A 22,601-nucleotide genomic window follows, 5' to 3' on the forward strand; every position below is an offset into this window, starting at 1 on the left:
TCCATCACACCAACACACACAACTTTTCGGTCTATCACACACACACACACACACACACACACACACACACACACACACACACACACACACACACACACACACACACACACACACACACACACACACACACACACACACACACACACACACACACACACACACACACACAATAGCAGAGTAGGTATATGTCACATCCTGCTGTGGCTATATGACTCAGTGAAGGACCACTCCGTAACACACATCCAGGAGCCCTGGCTCACACAGAGGAACAGAAGAGAGGAACACAGCATCCTGCCTTTGGTAATGAAAGCTAACATAACAGGCACAGTGAGGATAGGGAGGGAGGGAGGGAGGGAGGGAGGGAGGGAGGGAGGGAGGGAGGGAGGGAGGGAGGGAGGGAGGGAGGGAGGGGAGGGAGGGAGGGAGGGAGGGAGGGAGGGAGGGAGGGAGGGAGGGAGGAGAAACAGGGTCGTTCCACCAAGTCGCTGCCTTTTGAGAAGTGTAACTTGGATTTTGAGAAGTGTAACTTGGATTTTGATTTGACATAATTTCAACATTCTGTCATAAAGAGGACATGTTCAACTTCATAAAAAACATGTTTTCCCATCTTTAGTAAGTGCCTATTAAGTGCTAAATAAAGTAACAGGGTTGACAGTGTTAAATCCCCTTGTTACAGGGGGAATGGAAGCTTGTTGTGTGCAAACAGGGAGGGGCAACTGAATGCAAGCTTCACCATTTTTATATTTATTGTTAAAACATCTCTAGCCTGTTTATCGATGGGTAACAGGGTTGACGTGTTATGCTTGACCCGCTCAGTTATCCACCCCAAAACACCCCAAAACGGCCAACAAGAGCAGGACCAGGTCACCTGCTTTCACACTATGATTTCACTATCAGCAGTTCATTGTTTCTATAGAATAAAACATTAAAAAGGAACAAATAAGAATTTGTTCTTAACTGACTTGCCTAGTTAAATAACGGTTTAATAAATAAAGAAATACAAATAAATACTAATATTCAGAAATAACTTTGTCAAAGCAACAAAATAGCTTTACAATGATGGTGAAAACGTGGAGAAATGTGCGGGTTAAGTAGGTTCAAATCTTCCTAGAAGTCACAGAGGATGCACAGAGGGACATGTCAAAATTCTGAAGATTTATTGAATTCTCCATGTAGTCTATATTAAAGGGCACTTAATTTAATATAGCAGGCTTTTGGTGCACTATTGGTGCACTATTTCTATTTCAAATATCAAGGGATGCAAAAGGCACTCTTCATGGAACGACCCAACAGATGGAGGTGGTTAATATAAGAAAGGGCAGATGAAGGTGGTTAATATAAGAAAGGACAGATGAAGGTGTAAAATACACATAATGCGGAGCTATACGGAGCACTCCTCATTGATACAACATTTGAGAGGTGCACGGCGATGCGGTACGGAGCTTGATTTGGCCTCTGCGTGCCTCTGGAGGCTATGTGATTGCGTCACACCCTCCATACAAAGCCTCCAACCACATTTTCGGATCAAGCATACATTGGCTCTGACTTCTGCAGAGGCCATATCACTGTAAACGTTGCATGTTCAATGCAGACGTCGGATTGACCATGCAACGCCTTTAAAATAGATGTATGGAGGTGGGCTGGTGAAGGAGGCAACAGATGATAATGAATCCATCCATCCAAGAGAAGGAGAGAGGCAGGTCAAAATGGGTTGTCCACTGCATGCATTAAAGAACCTATGTTAGGTATTATCCTTTCTATGCAGAATTTAAATGTTCCTCCAACTTTACTGCTGTGTGTTGAAATGTCTGTACAGACTGTAGAATGACAGACGGTAGGTATGTTTACCTCAGAGCCCCAGAAGACCCTGTGCTCTGCTGGAGGCCCCGGGGGAATACTTTCCATTCAATTCATTCTCACCTTGTGATGGAAATGTCCCTTATTGTAAGATCCTCTATTATCTCTACTGTCTGTTTTTCTTTGATGCCAGGCTCCTATAGTGCTCTCTCAGCGCTGGGTTTAGTATTGTTGTATTGGGGCCCTGTGCCTCTAGCTGTGTTTGGATCACAGGCAGTAGGAAAGGTAGAGAGCAGTGGAGGCTGGTGGGCCCGTCCTCCGATTTAAAGTGATACCAGCCACCACTGGTAGAGAAAGGGTGCTATGACACAGTAAGATAGAAATTACATGAAGTATTTACCTACCTTATAAGCACAAATCTAACATCGGAAAAACAATGGCATCCATGTCCCACAGTCGACCATCACAAGCAGCATAAGCACACCAAGGATGTAGTAGCATCTAGTAGCGCCATTTTTGTAGTTCTTAGTCATTGTCCTTTACTGTTGCTGAGTGAGTTTTTAGCTGGGACAAACCCAGCACATACTTTCAGTCAATACAGAGAGAGAGGGCCCCCTCCCTCATAGCAACACAGCCATGCTAATCACATCCTTGTGCAGGGTAATACACATCTATCAATCAAAGGGGAAAGGGGATACCTAGTCAGTTGCACAACTGAATGCATTCAATCAAAATGTGTCTTCCGCATTTAACCCAACCTCTCTGAATCAGAGAGGTGCGGGGGGCTGCCTTCATCTACATCCACACGTCATCGGCGCCCGGGGAGCAGTTGTTGTGGGGTGATAACTGCCTTGCTCAAAGGCAGAACGGCAGATTTTTCCATCTTGCCAGCTCAGGGATTCAATTCGAACAAGCAACCTTTTGGTTACTGCCCCAACGCTCTAACCACTAGGCTACCTGCCGCCCAACTAATCAATTAAGCCTTTTAAACACAATCAAATAATCAATCAATAAATCACACTCAACAGGTCCTCTTATTTCAGGTTGTCTTCAGGTTGTCTTCCAGACCTTACTGTGATGTTGTTATACTGTGTCACTGTTAGCCCCTAGCCCCTAGCCATCTGACACCTGTGGGTGAGGGGTACGCAAGACAGGCTAGACATTCAAAACACTCCATGTACCGAGGGTTCTGGGTGAAGGAGATAAAGAGGGGGAAGGAAGGAGAGAGGGGCTGGGTGTAACAGTAGCTGTGTCGGTGGGACACTGGGAGAGTCACCTGTCACTCAACCCCCTGTGGTATCCATGGTGAGACGGGCCCTCAAGGCATCACAGCGTGACATCACTTCCTCCTGAGGGATCAATTAGGTGGGTTCAGAAGGACAGAGACTCTTCACTCGTCCTCTCCACAGCAAATGTTTCTTACCTAAGAACAACGTGTCTTCACAATCACAACTCCCTTTTTAGGGAGAAAAAGCATTGAAGTAAATTGTAGGAGCGTTATATTCAAGTGTCCGACTTAAATAAGCACAAATGTATTTCCACTGATGAACACAAAGTAAGCCGTCAAGTTACTGCAACGATTCGTCACTAGTCTTACTACTCTGGATAAAGGTATATGCTCTGGGCTCTACTCTAGACCATTCCAACTCTGCTCTCTTTCTCCATCTCTCTCTCTCCCCAACCTCCCTTTCTCTGGCAGTTTGAGGGGTTGTCACCATCTCATCCACTCGATCCCTCTATCCCCCTTCCCTCTCTCTGGTAGGTTGGGGGGTGTCATATTCGTCCATTGCCATGGGTATTCACCCTCCTCTCCTGGGTGCTTCCTCTCCTCTCCTGGGAGTTGCCCCTCCTGCTATGGGAGGTGTAGAAGAGATCAGAGGGACCAAAAGAGGTGCAGGAGGAGGTGGTGGAGGTGAGGCCACAGGCTTCACAGGCCAGGGCCAACTGTCTCAGAGCATCCAGAGAGTCTATCTTGGCACTGCGCAGCAGATCACACTGACCCTGGAGAGAGAGAGAGAGAGAGAGAGAGAGAGAGAGAGAGAGAGAGAGAGAGAGAGAGAGAGAGAGAGAGAGAGAGAGAGCAAAATTGTTTCCAAGACAATTTTATTTTGTCTCCAAGACAATTTCCCCTTGGTGACAATAACGTTTATTGTATCAAATGTATTGTATCACGTGTGTGTGTGTGTACCTTCAGTACAGTAATATTCCAGGTGAAACTCTCCAGGGCTTTGCTCTGCTTGTGTCCCTTCAGCCCCTCCTTCTCTCCCAGCCTGGGCAGCTCCTCATGGAACTCCATTCCTGAGAAGACAGGACAGGAGATAGAGATACAGTTCAACTGGTAGTTAGAGCTAGCAGTAAGCAGTAAGCAGAGCCATGTGGCAGTAAGCTGACCAATGTCATGCTTACCATGTTGGAAAAACGCTGCAATCATAAAACTAAATTCAATTAAATCTCATTGTATTTTGTTTTATTTCTCCAGCCCCAGAATGTCCAGCGATTTCTCTCCTCATAAGGCAAATTATAGGCTCACTGTGTTTACTGAAGTCTGGACTAGGTTTATGTGTATTGGTATGGTAAATGAAAACCATTGATTTTCCTCTCTCCATTTCTCCTATATAGCACTTCCAGTTCATCTCTCTCTCTTGGGGACTGTGGCATACAGTATAAAAAACATCACAAGATGGAGCACTGCAATCACACTTCAGTAGACCTCTTGATCTCTAAGAAGTTAGTTATTAGTTTGATATTCATTCCAGCCATATTTACCCCTTTCCTCCCCGACAAATATTTTATATTCCTCCTTTCCCTCCCTCCCTCTGTCCATCCATCCTCTCCTCTCACCTTCTCTCTGCACCTGGGCGATCCTCTCCTGCACAACGTCTGCATTCTCGATCAGCTGCTTCTTGGCTGAGATCATCTGGAAGAGAGACAAAGACAGACACTGGATGAGCCTCTGGACAGACAGACAGATACAGATCAACAGACTAACCAATAGACAGATGGATAGAAAGATTGTCATACACACAAAAACGTACACATGTAGATACTGGCCTTAAATGGTGGCAGGTATATTCTGGACAGCAGGGTCAGAGTTAGAGTCAGGAAGGAAAGACATTAGTCTGTAAATACCACAGTGACCTGCTCTTTCATAAAAACATTTTCAGTTTTTTTCCCATACATTTTCCATTCATTTGCATTATAGAACTTGTGTGTCTCTACACCAGTGGGGGCTGCTGAGGGGAGGTCGGCTCATAATAATGGCTGGAACGGAGCAAATGGAATGGCATCAAATGATGTGTTTGATGTATTTGATACCATTCCACTCATTCCGCTCCAGCCATTACCACAAGCCCTTACTCCCCAATTAAGCCCTTACTCCCCAAATCTGACCCTGCTGTACAGTACTGGAGGTTGGTGGCGCCTTAATTGGGGAGTAAGGGCTTGTGGTAATGGCTGGAGCGGAATGAGTGGAATGGTATCAAATACATCAAACACATCATTTGATGCCATTCCATTTGCTCCGTTCCAGCCATTATTATGAGCCGACCTCCCCTCAGCAGCCCCCACTGGTGTAGAGACACACAAGTTCTATAATGCAAATGAATGGAAAATGTATGGGAAAAAAACTGAAAATGTTTTTATGAAAGAGCAGCACACTGTGGTATTTACAGACTAATGTCTTTCCTTCCTGACTCTAACTCTGACCCTGCTGTCCACTACCTCAGGGTTAGATGAGATGTCTGTGAGATGGAGGAATGGAGGGATGGGGGAAAGGGAGAGATGGAAGGGAAGAAGAGAGCGTGATGACTAAGGCCACGTGTGATGGAGGTTTGAGGGTGTGATGTAGACATTGGAGGGGCTACAGTCTGGATCTCAGGCCAACTGTCTGTGTGTCACACTGACCTGCTGGGCTAGCTTGGCCCTAGATACGTATACATACAGAGAGCGAGGCTGACAAACAATTAACATACACAGAGCACACTGCACAAATATGCTGCCACAGAAATAGCTCTTCCTCTTTGTCCCTCTCCCTTTTTCTCCCTCCCTCTCTCTGTTTCTCTGGTTGATTGTGGTGTGTGAGGGGGAGTAATGAGAGATAGAGTGCAGGTGGGTAAGAGGCATCCTGATTTAATACTGGCAGAGACGGAGTGGGAAGAAACACAGCTAGAGAGGAAAACGGTATTTGTGCATGTGTGCCTCTCTCTCTCTCGTCTGTGTATGCATGTATGCCGAAGACAAAGGTGCGTGAATGAACACATGCCTATAGCTTCAAGTGTCTTAATTACTCTCCCTCTCTACATATATGTAATCCAATAATATTATAATATTGATATCTCTCTCTCCCTCTCGCCCTCCTACCGTATCATAGTGGTTCAGTAGTTTGCGCGTGACCTCGGTGATGCTGCTCAGGGCCTCCAGGTGGGGGTAGCCATCCCTCAGGGTCATGCTGGCCCCCGGGGGCCCTTCTGGGGTCTGCAACCGTGTGGCCAGGCTCTGGATGCACTGCTTCAGTTTGGCCACCGGGGGGAGTCCACACTGCTCTTTGAAACTCACACTTGCACTCTGTGTGGAACAGGACACAGAGCGAAAGAGCGAGTGAAAGAGAGAGAGAGTGAAAGAGAGAGAGATTGAAAGAGAGAGAGTGAAAGAGAGAGAGATTGAAAGAGAGAGAGATGCAGTGTATTATAGGTATATTATGGTCAGGTCCACGTGACCTGAAAAACATCTGACCCTGACGAAATCACAATGTCAGATGAGGCTTAAACTCACACCTAGATAAAGTCAAGCACAGATTAAAACACACAGAACATGTCCTTCTCCTATTGTCTGTGAGTATGTCAGGGGAATCTCTGGTCAGGTTCAGATCAATCTAAATCAAGTAACAAGGCACTTGGGTGAACCCCTTAATACTTGAACTGAACCCCTAAAACCTGTGCTAGGGTCACTGAGGAGAACAGACATTAAAGCATACATGCTAGACATCTACTGTACTAGCTAATGTGTTTGGGAGGGAGGGAGTATACTGGGATCTGTCAGAGGTCTCCACTGAGATCAGACACACTGCCAAAACACTGAGGCCATTTTCCACCTGGCAGCACCGCAACTGGACCAGCAGTCACATTGGTGATTACCATAGCATAGCCCTCCTGAGGACAGAGTGGGTTGGATGTGAGGGGGGCAGGGGGCTTTGTGTGTGTGTGTGTGTGTGTGTGTGTGTGTGTGTGTGTGTGTGTGTGTGTGTGTGTGTGTGTGTGTGGGCGGGGAGACAAATTATGAATAATAACAGACTGTGGCAGATGAGAATACAGCTGGAAACATGGCAGAGAGAGAGAGAGAGAGAGAGAGAGAGAGAGAGAGACACAGACAGAGAGAGAGAGAGAGAGACAGACAGAGAGAGTGTGTATATGTGGAGATAAGCTGGTCCGTGCTGTAACCAGGTCTATGCCTTCTCTCTCTTCTCTGTTATTTATAGACTACCGTGTAATCCTCCTCAACCTACTCCCTCTCTCCTTCCTTCTTTCTCTCTATCCACCTCTCTCCTCTCTCTTTCATTACTCTCACTCCCTCTCTTTCTCTGTCTCTCTCACAAAGTTCACGTCACCCCACAGAGAACTCACAGGTAGTGTCTTATTTCAGCGCAGTCATGAAATCTATTCGAGCCCAAATCACACTCCTCCAAAACTCCTGCATAACAGACCATATTTCAACACGGGCTAAATATAACACAACAGCCCATCGCCACTATCTGTTCAGGCAGGAAAATGTATTCAAATGTATTTGTTCATTTTCAATATTTAGCTTTTTGTGTAAGAGCTGTTTGAAAAACATGGCTGGAAATTCAGCCTGTTCAGGTGGGATGGTTTTTGGCCCAGATCATGACATCACAATCTGATTATTCTGACCAATGAACCAGTCATATTTTATTTGCATATGTATCCTCTTACTTTGAAGGGGGAAGCGGGGTAGGCTCTAGAGCAGGGCTGACAAAACTGGGGCCCGCGGGCGACGTTTTGCCCGTCAGGACCACTAGGGGCCCCCTAAAGATATATATTTTTTAGGAAGTCAGTCAGGGTCTCAACTTACTGTTGAGAGATAGCATAGTAGAATACACAACGTGCTATTTCAAAATGTGGTTGTGCATTAGCAGTTTTCTCTTGTTATGTCAGACACTGACAGTAAATCAATTAGCCCATGTCAGCTAACATTTCATAGATTGCTAGGTAAATTACAGTTGTCTAGCCAGCTATCTAAACCCTATAGTAATCATGGCCAAATTACTGACCAGGCACTCAAGGCCCGTGCCCAGGGGCCGTGACCTCCTGGTGGCTCCCATTGATTTTGTTAGTCACTCTCACTCAGATATCGTATTAGCATGGCATAAGTCATGGCAAAATGTGTAGAATTGCAGGAAATTAGCATTAAAACTGCTAAATTGCCTCTCCATCCCATGGAAAGATGAGTAGAATAGCATGAAATTAGTTTTAAAGCTGCTCCTTTTTCTCTCCTCTGCCAAGAGGGGGGCCACTAAAACGTTTTGCCCGTGAGGTGGGGGGGGGGCAACCAAATCTCGCTTGGGCCCCCAAAATGCAAGAAGGGTCCCTGCACATATTCATGTTATAAGCCTTATGAATATAGAAACTTGGTTGCAGTTTCTATGCTACAATGGTCAAATTTGTAATACATATTTAATACTGGTAATCATAGGTGTCAAGTAATATGGTTATGATTTGATTCATGTTTGAAGTGTAATTTCATGATTACTTAAAATAAAAGCTATTGTTGACCCTAAAAAGCTATTGTTGACCTATATTTCTAAATAAATAATGTAAACCACTCAGAATATATTTTGGCTGACCAAAACCAAAAGTTTAAGCATCCCTGCTCTAGACGATCCTATCCGCCAATCAGGGCTGTGTATGTAAATATATTTGAATGTGTATGGATACACCCACACAATCAGACTGAGCATTTCAAAAGGAGGCTCGGGGAAATAAATGCTCAAAAAATACATTTGGAGTTATTTTCATGAAATAACCACAAACAGTGATGTATTAGACATACAGTGATGATGTTACTAAATAGACTGCATGGGGGCTTTAAATATATTTGGTTATCTTGGGTTATCTATAGAGTACATTACAACACTGTCTGATATTTTTCAATTGACCTCAATTATGAAATATCGCTTTTCTCTGCATGGCTTTAAAAGGAACAGACAAGTGGTAAATCCATAAGGGGACGTGAGCAAGTCCATACTACATGGAGAAGAGTAACTTCTTCGCAACACAGCAAGTGCGTGAGAAACACCCAGGTATGAGTAACGCCCTCCCATCACCCTCTGACCTCTAACGCCTGACCCTCCTCTCACCTGTGCGTCCTCCCGCAGGTCTGTGGCCTCTCTGAGATGGGTGCTAGCGGGACGGAATGTATCATCCAGAGCTTTAATACCCGTGTTCCGTAGGGTCACGTACTCTCGCCCCCGCCGCACCCCTCTCCGCACAGACAGACCCCTCCTCTGGGCCTTGCCCCCCCCTCGTCGGTTGGTCACAGCAACATGGACGAACAGGCTAGCGTGGGGCAAGGGGTCTCCCTCCAGACCCAGCAGGGGCACGTTGCGGTAGCCCGGCTGAAGGCATTCGAAGGCCACGCTGTACTGGCCAATGAAGTCGTCTCCAATGTAGTCGTCGTCCAATACCACGAAGCGGAGGAGCGCCAACTCTGGCATGTTCACCTGGGAAGGACAGACAACAACCAATCATGAGCCAAGGTGCAGCGACAGACAAAATCACAGGAATGTTACCGAATGTTGTACACAGACACAATTCTTGCTTGTTTTAGAACACTGAGTACGGTTACTTCACACAATAATACGATTATTGTGGATAATCAGATTAATATTATAGTTTGATTAAAACATTTACATGCTTTGCATGAAAGAACAATTTCCCTAATAATCCAGTTTACATGGACACATCTGAAATCAGGCTACCTGATGGGATTTAAATAAATGCAGAAAATCAGCAATCAAAATAAACATTCTACCACAGCAAGCATGTTATTTTTGCAAAGCCAATTTGATTCTGAGTTTGGACATAAAGTTTGTATATGAAAACTATTTCCATGCACACTTTCAGTTTTTCCGAACTCACGTCACATGCGCTTCTGATGCTGGCACATGCGAAGAGCAAATATACCGCTGGAACTCTGATTAAGCTGTTTTACAGGTCCTAATCATTCTAAAGATTGGTTAAGAAAACAGGTGTTTTAATCAGTGTATGCTTACTTCAATTTTGACCTTACGCTGATTAAGATAAGCAGAGTAAGGTGTTTACATGACTATTGCCATACTCAGCCTACTGCCATAATCAGTTTAACATCAAATTATTATTGTGCGTGTAAACATACTCCCTGATATTTTTTATTGGTTTTCTAGTCATCTCCCTTTAGTTCAATCTGGAAACAAACTTTTGTGTAAAGGACAATGATTTCAACTAGAAATAACAATATCAGTTTTTATTAAATAAAATGTTTTAAAACAATAATAAGACAGTTTTAACTAACAAAAGTTGTGCTTCTCCTCTAACGTTCCAATAGGTTCTAACAGCATCACCAAGATAATCCGACATAGATCGTGAGAAAAAAATGAAAACCTGCATAACTGATTTAACCTTTATTTAACAAGGTTAGGTGAGCCATGGAGAACAGCTCTTACATAGACCTGGTGAGTCAAGATGTTTCTAAACAAATATTATCATACTGAGACATTAACATTTAATCATAGTGGTGGACGTACATTCATATAATATATACCCCATATGTTCCTCACAGGGCACATAACATTATAATAATATTGTCCATGACAGACAAAAGTATCACACATAGGCACATCATACAGTTGAAGTCGGATGTTTACATACACCTTAGCCGAATACATTTAAAATCTGGTACTCAATTCCTGACATTTAATCCTAGTAAATATTCCCTGTCTTAGGTCAGTTAGGATCACCACTTTATTTTAAGAATGTGAAATGTCTTAATAATAGTAGAGAGAATGATATATTTCAGCTTTTATTTATTTCATCACATGCCCAGTGGGTCAGAAGTTTACATGCACTCAATTAGTATTTGGTAGTATTGACTTTAAATTGTTTAACTTGGGTCAAACGTTTTAGGTAGCCTTCCACAAGCTTCCCACAATAATTTTGGCCCATTCCTCCTGACAGAGTGTCACGTCCTGACCATAGTAAGATGTGATTTTCTATGGTAGAGTAGGTCAGGGCATGACAGGAGGTGTTTTGTCTCTTTCTATTTCTATGTTCTTAGGTTCTAGTTTTTGTATTTCTATGTTGGCTTGTTTGGGGTGATCTACAATTGGAGGCAGCTGGTCCTCGTTGTCTCTAATTGGAGATCACATTTAAGTAGGGGTTTTTCTTCCTGGGTTTTGTGGGTGATTGTCTTTTGAGTAGTGTTTGTTTCGCTCTGCGTCACGGTTTGTTGTTTTGGCATGTTCAGTTATTTTATGTATTGCAAAGTTTCACGGATTTAATAAAATGTGGAACTACAACCACGCTGCACTTTGGTCGGCTCCTTTCGACAGCCGTGACACAGAGCTGGTGTAACTGAGTCAGGTTTGTAGGCCTCCTTGATCGCACACGCTTTTTCAGTTCTGCCCACAAATTTTCTATAGGCTTGAGGTCAAGGCTTTGATGGCCACTCCAATACCTTGACTTTGTTGTCCTTAAGCCATTTTGCCACAACTTTGTAAGTATGCTTGGGGTCATTGTCCATTTGGAAGACCCATTTGCGACCAAGCTTTAACTTCCTGACTGATGTCTTGAGATGTTGCTTCAATATATCCACATCATTTTCCTCCTTCATGATGCCATCTATTTTGTGAATTGCACCAGTCCCTCCTGCAGCAAAGCACCCCCACAACATGATGCTGCCACCCCCGTGCTTCACGGTTGGGATGGTGTTTTTTGGCTTGCAAGCCTCCCACTTTTTACTCCAAACATAACGCTGGTCATTATGGCCAAACAGTTCTATTTTTGTTTCATCAGACCAGAGGACATTTCTTCAAAAAGTACGATCTTTGTCCCTATGTGCAGTTGCAAACCATAGACTGGCTATTTTATAACGATTTTGGAGCAGTGGCTTCTTCCTTTCTGAGCGGCCTTTCAGGTTATGTCGATATAGGACTCGTTTTACTGTGGATAAAGATACTTTTGTACCTGTTCCCTCCAGCATCTTCAGAAGGTCCTTTGCTGCTGTTCTGGGATTGATTTGCACCTTTCGCACCAAAGTACGTTCATCTTCTATGAACGTACCAAAGTATGTTGTGGAGGTCTACAATTGTTTTCTGAAGTCTTGGCTGATTTTCTTTTGATTTTCCTATGATGTCAAGCAACGAGTCACTGAGTTTGAAGATAGGCCTTGAAATACATACACAGGTACACCTCCTATTGACTCAAATTGTCAATTAGCCTATCAGAAGCTTCTAAAGCCATAACATCATTTTCTGGAATTTTCCAAGCTGTTTAAAGGCACAGTCAATTTAGTGTATGTAAACTTCTGACCCACTGGAATTGTGAATAAGTGAAATAATCTGTCTGTGTTGGAAAAATTACTTGTGTCATGCAAAAAGTAGATGTCCTAACCAACTTGCCAAAACTATAGTTAAGAAGAAATTTGTGCAGTGGTTGAAAAACGAGTTTTAATGACTCCAACCTAAGTGTATGTAAACTTCCGACTTCAACTGTACATACATGCAAGCGTTGTAGGGGGTGGGTACTGGCGGCAGAGAAGTCAGGCGCAGGAGAGCAAAAACTGATGTACAACGGCGCAGTTTAATAAATAAAACCACCGTTAACAGAACAATAAATCAATGGGTAACAAAACCCATCACACACCAGCATAACGTGCACAAGCACTACAATAAACAATTCCGGACAAGGACATGGGGGGGAACAGAGGGTTAAATACACAACATGTAATGATGGAATTGAAACCAGGTGTGTGTGTGAAGACAAGACAAAACAAATGAGAAGTGGGTCGATGATGGCTAGAAGACCGGCGACGCCGAGCACCGCCCGAACAAGGAGAGGAACCAACTTCGGCAGAAGTCGTGACACGCGTGCTCGAGCTCATATATGTGCACACTGACACACACACAAACATATATAATTATATATTCACAGTCAAAACTGTTCGCTGCTCTGGCACCCCTATGGTGGAACAAGCTCCCTCACGACGCCAGGACAGCGGAGTCAATCACCACCTTCCGGAGACACCTGAAACCCCACCTCTTTAAGGAATACCTGGGATAGGATAAAGTAATCCTTCTAACCCCCCTCCCCTAAAAGATTTAGATGCACTATTGTAAAGTGGTTGTTCCACTGGATATCATAAGGTGAATGCACCAATTTGTAAGTCGCTCTGGATAAGAGCGTCTGCTAAATGACTTAAATGTAAATGTAATGTAAATGGGTGGCATCAGTACAAACAGTATGAATCAGACAAAATAAATATATTGGAATAAAACCCCATGCGCATGGTGAGGAATAAATGAACTAAGACTATAAACACTCAGAAACACACACACACAGTAGGAGGACAGGAGACACGGAGAGTAGTTAATTATGAACGACACATAAACATCCAATAAAACACACACACACACCACCCACACGTAGGCTTACAAACACACACAAACTCAAGCTGGGCAGATGAAGATAGTGAGAAGATACCTGTAGAAACACACACAAACACACACGGTGGCCACCCATTGGTTTCTAGGCTCCCAGTATGATGAATGTGTTTGGTAGAAAGGCCAGAGGGTAGAGAAGAGGGTGGAGACTATCCATCTCAGCCCACACTGTGTTTATACATACACCTAGCCCACTATGGTGTGTGTGTGTGTGTGTGTGTGTGCGTGCGTGCGTGCGTGCGTGCGTGTGTTCTTGTTTTTGAGACTGTATTAGGACCTCAACTTATATAAACACCTTCCATATTAGGACCTTTGGACAAGTTAGGTCCAAAACCATGGTCCTCACTAGGAAAACCACTGGAATAGCCTGCAAATAGCATGCTAATATGCCTGGTTTGAAAATCACATAAAACTGTCAGGGTCCTAAGGAGGTATTTTTGTAAGCCACCTGGTGGTAACATAAAGTACTGCAGCTTATCAAATCAAATCAAATGTTCTTGTCACACACACCGTCTTGTATTTGTAACCAATTTAGGACCCAGTACACTAATATCTAACAAGTAATCTAACAATTCCACAATAACTATCCACAACAACTACCTAATACACACAAATCAAGTAAAGGGATGGAATAAGAATATATACATACAAATATATGGATGAGTAATGACTGAGCGGCATAGGCAAGATGCCATATATGGTATAACATACCGTATATAAATACACATGGTTAGCAGATGTTATTGCGATTGTGGCAAATGCTTGTGCATCTAGATCCGACAGTGCAGCAGTATCTAACTGGTAAATCTAACAATTCCACAACAATAGCTAATACACACAATGTAGTAAAGGAATGGGATAAGAATATATACATATACAAATATGGATGAGAAGTATCAGATCGTGTAGAATTGATAATATAGGATACAGTATGCAGTATATACATATGAGATGAGTAATGTGAGATATGTAAACATTCTTAAATGGCATTATTAAAGTGGCATTATTAGTGTTCCATTTATTAAAGTGTCCAATAATTTCAAGACTGTATTTAGGCTGTTGCGCCTTCTTCACCACACTGTCTGTGTGGGTGGACCATTTTAGTTTATCGGTGACATGTACATGGAGGAACTTGAAACTTTCCACCTTCTCCATTGCTGTCCCGTCGATGTGGATAAGGAGGTGCTCCCTTTGCTGTTTCCTGAAGTCCACGATCATCTCTTTTGTTTTGCTGACGTTGAGTGAGAGGTTATTTTCCTGACACCACACTCCGAGGGCCCTCACCTCCTCCTTGTCGGCTGTCTCGCCGTTGTTGGTGATCAAGCCCACCACTGTTGTGTCGTCTCCAAACTTGATGATTGAGTTGGAGATGTGCTTGGCCATGCAGTCGTGGGTGAACAGGGAGTACAGGAGGGGGCTGAGAATGGGGGCAACCCATCAGGAAGTCCAGAACCCAATTGCACAGGGCGGGGTCGAGACCCAGGGCCTCAAATTTAGTGATGAGCTTGGAGGGTACTATGGTGTTGAATGCTGAGCTGTAGTCAATGAACAGCATTCTTACATAGGTATTCCTCTTGTCCAGATGAGATAGGGTAGTGTGCAGTGTGATGGCGATTGCATCGTCTGTGGACCTATTAGGGCGGTAAGCAATATCATTGGATGACAGAGAACATCTTGATTTTTCTGATTGGACTGTAGAAGCTGGCTCAGGGATTTTTTGTGATTGTCAACATCTATATGTGCATAGAAAGGAGAGGGTTTTTTATGCTGTGTGTCACCAACTGCTACTGACAAAGCAAGCAAGGAGAAGCAAGAAGGGACCCTAAACGTGGTTTAGATTTCACTCCCTGCAGTTTGTGAAAAACACTGAATTCAACCCTCTGTAAATCAGTCAGTTCTTAACGTAAAGACTTGAAACTCAGGATTCTGTAAAAGCCTACCCCAATGAGGATATGTGTTTACTTTCAGCGTCCTGTGACAACAGTAAGTGCCTTACATTGGGGTCATAGGGGTTGTTTCGAAGGGTTAAAAGGTCACATCTTTCCAAAATGTCATATGTGTGATTAGGCAACCCTCATGAACTGTAAATCAGTAATTTATCCCATCAGATTTCCAATAAAAAACTCACACACAGTCAATGTGGAGTGACAGTGTGGGGCTTACAGACACACAGAGCCTGCAATAGTTACCTGCGTTCGAACCATCAAAGAACCGTCAGACCTAGAGCTCTGAAACTTTATAAAGCTGTTGTAGAGCATAAGCCAATGGTGCACGGTGAGTTATGTGGTTCTAGAAGGTTCTCAGGCCGAGAAACAGCTTCGTACATTTGCAATGACTTAAATTCATTTTTAACGTCGCCAAAATGACAACATTTAGAAAAGTCCCAGAATCACAAGACTAGGTGCATTGAAACCGTCTCAGCCCATAGAGACGGACCCTAAAGTTTCTGTTCGATAGCTCTTTCAGGGACCCCGTGGCGACGCCCGGAAAAATTACATTTTCAGCACTAATTAAGGTTTCTGCGCGGGCACCGAATGACCTATCGAGCCGAAACTCGGGATTCGGAGTCGACTCAGCTAGGCCGACACATAATGTCAGAACTGGACCCGCAGCTAGAACGTAACTACGTGTTTTATGTTTTTTTAATGTTTTTAACAGAAGGCGCTGTGAATTTTGGGCCTGCTCTGAAATATGTGATAGTTGGCTTCTAAACGAGTTGGGCAAAGCGGGTTTGGTGTCAGTATGTATCAGTTTGGTGTCAGTATGACATCTTATTTACTGATGGCTGACTTGATGGCAGTATAATATATTGCCATTGTACATTTCCAATTTTTTTTATGAGGGATTTACCATCACCAAATGGACAGGCTGAAATCAACACTGAAAGTGTTGGCAAATGGCATCACTGTAGTCTCTATGCCATACCGAGTTCAAGGAGATTCCCCACTTGACCATAGCTCGCTCGGTCTGACCCCAGCGACCGTGCAAATAGCAGGCCTGGAATGAAGCCTGACTAGTAGTGATTTAATGATGCTTTGGACATATTGCGGCCTCTGGGTCACACAGAGACACGTCGATTTTCGATGGGCTCATCAGGGGAGGTTGGGGTGGATAAACCACAGAGTTATTCTAGCTGCACGCAATGGTTCATGTAGTCTGACACATGCAAGTTTCGGATAACATGGGTTTACAAGTTATGCTCAAGTTATGCTCTAACTCTGCTTCTGTGCTGGCCATTTTCAAAATTCATTTTGCCACGTGTTCAGGGTCACCTGTACCTCTACATATATCAACATGAAAAGATTGAAATGGTCCCCTTCATATCCTAAAGGGGAAATGTGAACTTTACTATCAAATAGGGCTGAAATCCCAAAATGGGAGGCTTAAATCATCACAGAAAGGGAAATAAATGGCATCACCATCGTCTCTAGGCCGTGCCGAGTTCAACGAGATGCCCCACTTAACCGTAGCTCACTCGGTCTGACCGCAGCGACCGTGCAAAAAAGTAGGCCTAAAATGAAGCCTGACCTAAATTTGAGGTGCTTTTGGGTCACAGCGGCAGAACCGTTGAGGCTAGAAGCACAATTCAATCACAGGAACCTTCCTAAGGTCCTCCCGATCTGTGCAAGCCTAACCTTGACCGTGTGGAATTAACCCATAACAGTGAAAACAGGGTGTTTTCTTCAAACAGTTTACATTGAAATCTCTCCCAATAGGAATGCATTGCCTGCTGCCCTAAGTTCAACCTGATGCCTATGTGGGTTATGATTGCCATATCAAGCTGTCTTCAATGACAATCCATCAGGCCACTATGAGGATTACCTGTGTTGAGTTTAAGCTTCCTGAAGCAACCGGAAGTGGTTAAATTACCCTAAAAGTGGTTTTGATATACCCAACCTGCAGCATATGAAAAAACACTGAATTCAACCCTCTGTAAATCAGTCAGTTCTTAACGTAAAGACTTGCAACTCAGGATTCTGTAAAAGCCTACCCCAATGAGGATATGTGTTTACTTTCAGCTTCCTGTGGCAACTTGAAGTGCCTAAAATTGGGGTCATAGGGGCTGATTCAAAGGGTTAAAAAAGGTCACATCTATCTAAAATATCATATGTGTGATTAGGCAACCCTAAGCCCTTTTTGGAACGCTTACAAATTCTATCTAACTAAGGGTATTCGTACATTTCTAGTTTTTCAAGCTATTGAGGGGATTTGTCTGGGGGGTCACAGCTTAAACATGTCTATGGCGATTAGGGGAGATGCATATGTAAGTCTCGAGCTAATCGGACCATTGATATAAGAAGGCTTGCCCCTGGACACTTGTAACTTAACTGGGTGGCACAACGTGGCACTCCCGACATCATACTTGAGTACTGAGCCAATAGCAGCATCTATATATTAGAAATGGCCGTAGGCCCATAAAGTTCATAAACGAGATGGGCGTGGCCACCCTACCTTCATACTTAAGTCTTTAGCCAACCGCAATATATATATACAGTACCAGTCAAATGTATGGACACACCTACTCATTCAAGGGTTTCTTCATTTTTACTATTTTCTACATTGTAGAATAATATTGTAGACATCAAAACTATGAAATAACACATATGGAATCACGTAGTAACCAAAAAAGTGTTATATTTGAGATTCTTTTAAGTTAACACCCTTTGCCTTGATGACAGCTTTGCACACTCTTGGCACTCTCTCAGACAGCTTCATGAGGTAGTCACCTGGAATGCATTCAATTAACAGGTGTGCCTTGTTAAAAGTACATTTGTGGAATTTATTTCTTTCTTAATGCGTTTGAGCCAATCAGTTGTGTTGTGACAAGGTAGGGGGCTATACAGAAGATAGCCATATTGGGTAAAATACCAAGTCCATATTATGGCAAGAACAGCGCAAGTAAGCAAACAGAGACAACAGTCCATCATTACTTTAAGACATGAAGGTCAGTCAATGCGGAAAATGTCAATAACTTTTTGAAAGTTTATTCAAGTGCAGTCGCAAAAATTATCAAGCGCTATGATTAAACTGGCTCTCATGACGACAACCACAAGAATGGAAGAACCAGAGATACCTCTGCTGCTGAAGATAAGTTAATTCAAGTTAACTTCTCCTCAGATTGCAGCCCAAACAAATGCTTCACAGAGTTCAAGTAACAGACACATCTCAACATTAACTGTTCAGAGGAGACTGCATGAATCAGGCCTTCATGGTCAAATTGCTGCAAAGAAACCACTACTAAAGGACACCAAAAATAAGAAGAGACTTGTTTGGCCCAAGAAACATGAGCAATGGACATTAGACCGGTGGAAATCTGTCCTTTGGTCTGATGAGTCCAAATTTGACATGTTTGGTTCCAACTGTGTCTTAGTGAGACACAGAGTAGGTGAATGGATTATCTACGCATGTGTGGTTCCCACCGTGAAGCATGGAGGTTGAGGTGTGGTGGTGCTTTGCTGGTGACACTGTCAGAGATTTATTTAGAATTCAAGGCACACTTAACCAGCATGGCTACCACAGCATTCTGCAGCGATACACCATCCCATCTTGTCTGCGCTTAGTGGGGCTATCATTTCTTTTTCAACAGGACAATGACCCAAAACACACCTCCAGGCTGTGTAAGGGCTATTTGACCAAGGAGAGTGATAGAGTACTGCATCAGATGACCTGGCCTCCACAATCACCCAACCTCAACCCAATTGAGCTGGTTTGGGATGAGTTGGACCGCAGAGTGAAGGAAAAGCAACCAACAAGTCCTCAGCATATGTGGGAACTCCTTCAAGACTGTTGGAAAAGCATTCCAGGTGAAGCTGGGTGAGAGAATGCCAAGAGTGTGCAAAGCTGTCATCAAGGCAAAGGGTTTGAAGAATCTCAAATATAAAATATATACTGCTCAAAAAAATAAAGGGAACACTTAAACAACACATCCTAGATCTGAATGAAAGAAATAATCTTATTAAATATTTTTTTCTTTACATAGTTGAATGTGCTGACAACAAAATCACACAAAAATAATCAATGGAAATCCAATTTATCAACCCATGGAGGTCTGGATTTGGAGTCACACTCAAAATTAAAGTGGAAAACCACACTACAGGCTGATCCAACTTTGATGTAATGTCCTTAAAACAAGTCAAAATGAGGCTCAGTAGTGTGTGTGGCCTCCACGTGCCTGTATGACCTCCCTACAATGCCTGGGCATGCTCCTGATGAGGTGGCGGATGGTCTCCTGAGGGATCTCCTCCCAGACCTGGACTAAAGCATCCACCAACTCCTGGACAGTCTGTGGTGCAACGTGGCGTTGGTGGATGGAGCGAGACATGATGTCCCAGATGTGCTCAATTGGATTCAGGTCTGGGGAACGGGCGGGCCAGTCCATAGCATCAATGCCTTCCTCTTGCAGGAACTGCTGACACACTCCAGCCACATGAGGTCTAGCATTGTCTTGCATTAGGAGGAACCCAGGGCCAACCGCACCAGCATATGGTCTCACAAGGGGTCTGAGGATCTCATCTCGGTACCTAATGGCAGTCAGGCTACCTCTGGCGAGCACATGGAGGGCTGTGCGGCCCCCCAAAGAAATGCCACCCCACACCATGACTGACCCACCGCCAAACCGGTCATGCTGGAGGATGTTGCAGGCAGCAGAACGTTCTCCATGGCGTCTCCAGACTCTGTCACGTCTGTCACGTGCTCAGTATGAACCTGCTTTCATCTGTGAAGAGCACAGGGCGCCAGTGGCGAATTTGCCAATCTTGGTGTTCTCTGGCAAATGCCAAACGTCCTGTACGGTGTTGGGCTGTAAGCACAACCCCCACCTGTGGACGTCGGGCCCTCATACCACCCTCATGGAGTCTGTTTCTGACCGTTTGAGCAGACACATGCACATTTGTGGCCTGCTGGAGGTCATTTTGCAGGGCTCTGGCAGTGCTTCTCCTGCTCCTCCTTGCACAAAGGCGGAGGTACCGGTCCTGCTGCTAGGTTGTTGCCCTCCTACGGCCTCCTCCACGTCTCCTGATGTACTGGCCTGTCTCCTGGTAGCGCCTCCATGCTCTGGACACTACGCTGACAGACACAGCAACCCTTCTTGCCACAGCTCGCATTGATGTGCCATCCTGGATGAGCTGCACTACCTGAGCCACTTGTGTGGGTTGTAGACTCCGTCTCATGCTACCACTAGAGTGAAAGCACCGCCAGCATTCAAAAGTGACCAAAACATCAGCCAGGAAGCATAGGAACTGAGAAGTGGTCTGTGGTCCCCACCTGCAGAACCACTCCTTTATTGGGGGTGTCTTGCTAATTGCCTATAATTTCCACCTGTTGTCTATTCCATTTGCACAACAGCATGTGAAATTTATTGTCAATCAGTGTTGCTTCATAAGTGGACAGTTTGATTTCACAGAAGTGTGATTGAGTTGGAGTTACATTGTGTTGTTTAAGTGTTCCCTTTATTTTTTTGAACAGTGGTAGTTTGAGTTGTTTAACACTTTTTTGGTTACAATATGATTCCATATGTATTATTCTCAGTTTTGGTGTTTTCACTATTATTCTACAATGTAGAAAATAGTAAAAATAAAGAAAAACCCTTGAATGAGTAGGTGTGTCCAAACTTTTGACTGGTACTGTATATTAGAGCTGGCTTTAGGCACTTATAAAGTCACAGATTTCCACATAATGTTAACATCAGCCACTAATATCTTACTTCAGTATTGTCTATAGCAGTTTCTTCATTAAGACTTATATTTGGCCTTAATATATATGACTTGGTGTGTGTGGTGGGGGGGGGGGGGGGCAGAGAAGGGGATGGGAGGCTGCTCAATGATTGGCTGGGTGTGTCATACAATGTATCAAAATTCCAACTGCTAGCTCAAATTCTCACTCAACTGTACCACTAATATGAAAATGTACCACAGACTCTTGTAGACTACTATGCACTGAAAAACATTTAATGTTACATATCAAAGCTTAACATTAAAATATGTGATTTCAAATGATTAAGTTAAATTCAGATAGGCCTGTTATTTGCTCTCTAACACAAACATAAAATGTGTTGTTGTTGCTGTAGACCTTTTCACAGATCTAGGAGCAGTTGACCTCCACAGAATGTGAACATTAGCCTCTAATATCTGACATCAGTATAGTTTATAGAAGTGTATCTGTCTGTCTGTGTCTTTCAGTTTCTGTTTAGACTACATCAAATATTGAGAAGCTGTGCAGCCACACCATGTTCAATCATGTTAACTAATTAGCTGGCTAGCTAGCTGACAATCTGGTTTACCTGTAGCATATAAACATTTGTTGGCACAGAAAGAAAGGGGATATAAAAAATGATTGATCAAATTCCTCCTGCCACTATCTGACTGGGTTAATAACTTAATATTAATATTAAGTTAATATGGACCCATTGTCTTAGACTTGAACTCTTGGACCGAACACTGGGACTCTGATTTCAGCCATAGGGACTTGTGACTCGACTCTTGACTCAAACATTGGTGACTTTGACTCAACTCAGAGTTAGCGATAGGGTCTTGTGAATTGACTCGGACGTATGCTTTAGTGACTCGACTACAACACTGCTGCCATTACATGGCTACTACTACTGCTACAACTAACAATTCTAGCAAGGGGTACACCAGCTTGGATACACTTTTCTGCTGCTCCCTCAAAAGCATTAAGCAGACATTTTGATTATACCTCCCTCCCCACAACTCCCTCTCTCTCTATCTACAAATAAACGCAGCAAGAGGATTACAACAGCTAACACAGGAAGCTGAAATCCTGGGGTCCGCCTTATGTTCCCTCACTTCTACCCCAGTTTGAAAAGGTGCTTTTCATCCATGACCAGGCCATGTTTCGGCCATTGTGCCGCACTAGGCAAGACAATTGCAGACCTTCTCCAATCCGGCAAAGAAATAGGCCTATAGTGTACAGTGTCGGCCTATAATGTCATTTTATAACTATGCCTACCATAAGATAGCCTACCATTTGTAAAACATGCAGTTGCGTTGGCTTTATTAACCTAGTCCTGATTCCTGACAAAAGCTTATAGGGACTTGTCCTTTAAGATATGAACATCAGCTACCCATCAGCTACCCAA

General features: G+C 43.7%; 1 protein-coding gene across 1 annotated transcript in view; it reads right to left on the bottom strand.

Moving 5' to 3' along the window:
• Positions 1-428: 428 nt before the first annotated feature.
• Positions 429-22,601, bottom strand: part of LOC106586343 (inactive phospholipase C-like protein 1) — a 147,967-nt gene continuing 125,794 nt past the window's right edge. Inside the window, exons 6-10 of the mRNA XM_014173528.2 lie at positions 9,167-9,529; positions 6,157-6,360; positions 4,639-4,714; positions 3,986-4,095; positions 429-3,798 (exon numbers count right to left, since the gene is read on the bottom strand). Of these exons, the coding sequence (XP_014029003.2) occupies positions 3,571-3,798; positions 3,986-4,095; positions 4,639-4,714; positions 6,157-6,360; positions 9,167-9,529 (981 nt within the window). The 3' untranslated portion in view covers positions 429-3,570. The remainder of the gene's footprint in view (positions 3,799-3,985; positions 4,096-4,638; positions 4,715-6,156; positions 6,361-9,166; positions 9,530-22,601) is intronic.

Source organism: Salmo salar, chromosome ssa25 (genome assembly GCF_905237065.1).
Source record: "Salmo salar chromosome ssa25, Ssal_v3.1, whole genome shotgun sequence".
NCBI classification, from domain to species: domain Eukaryota; kingdom Metazoa; phylum Chordata; class Actinopteri; order Salmoniformes; family Salmonidae; genus Salmo; species Salmo salar.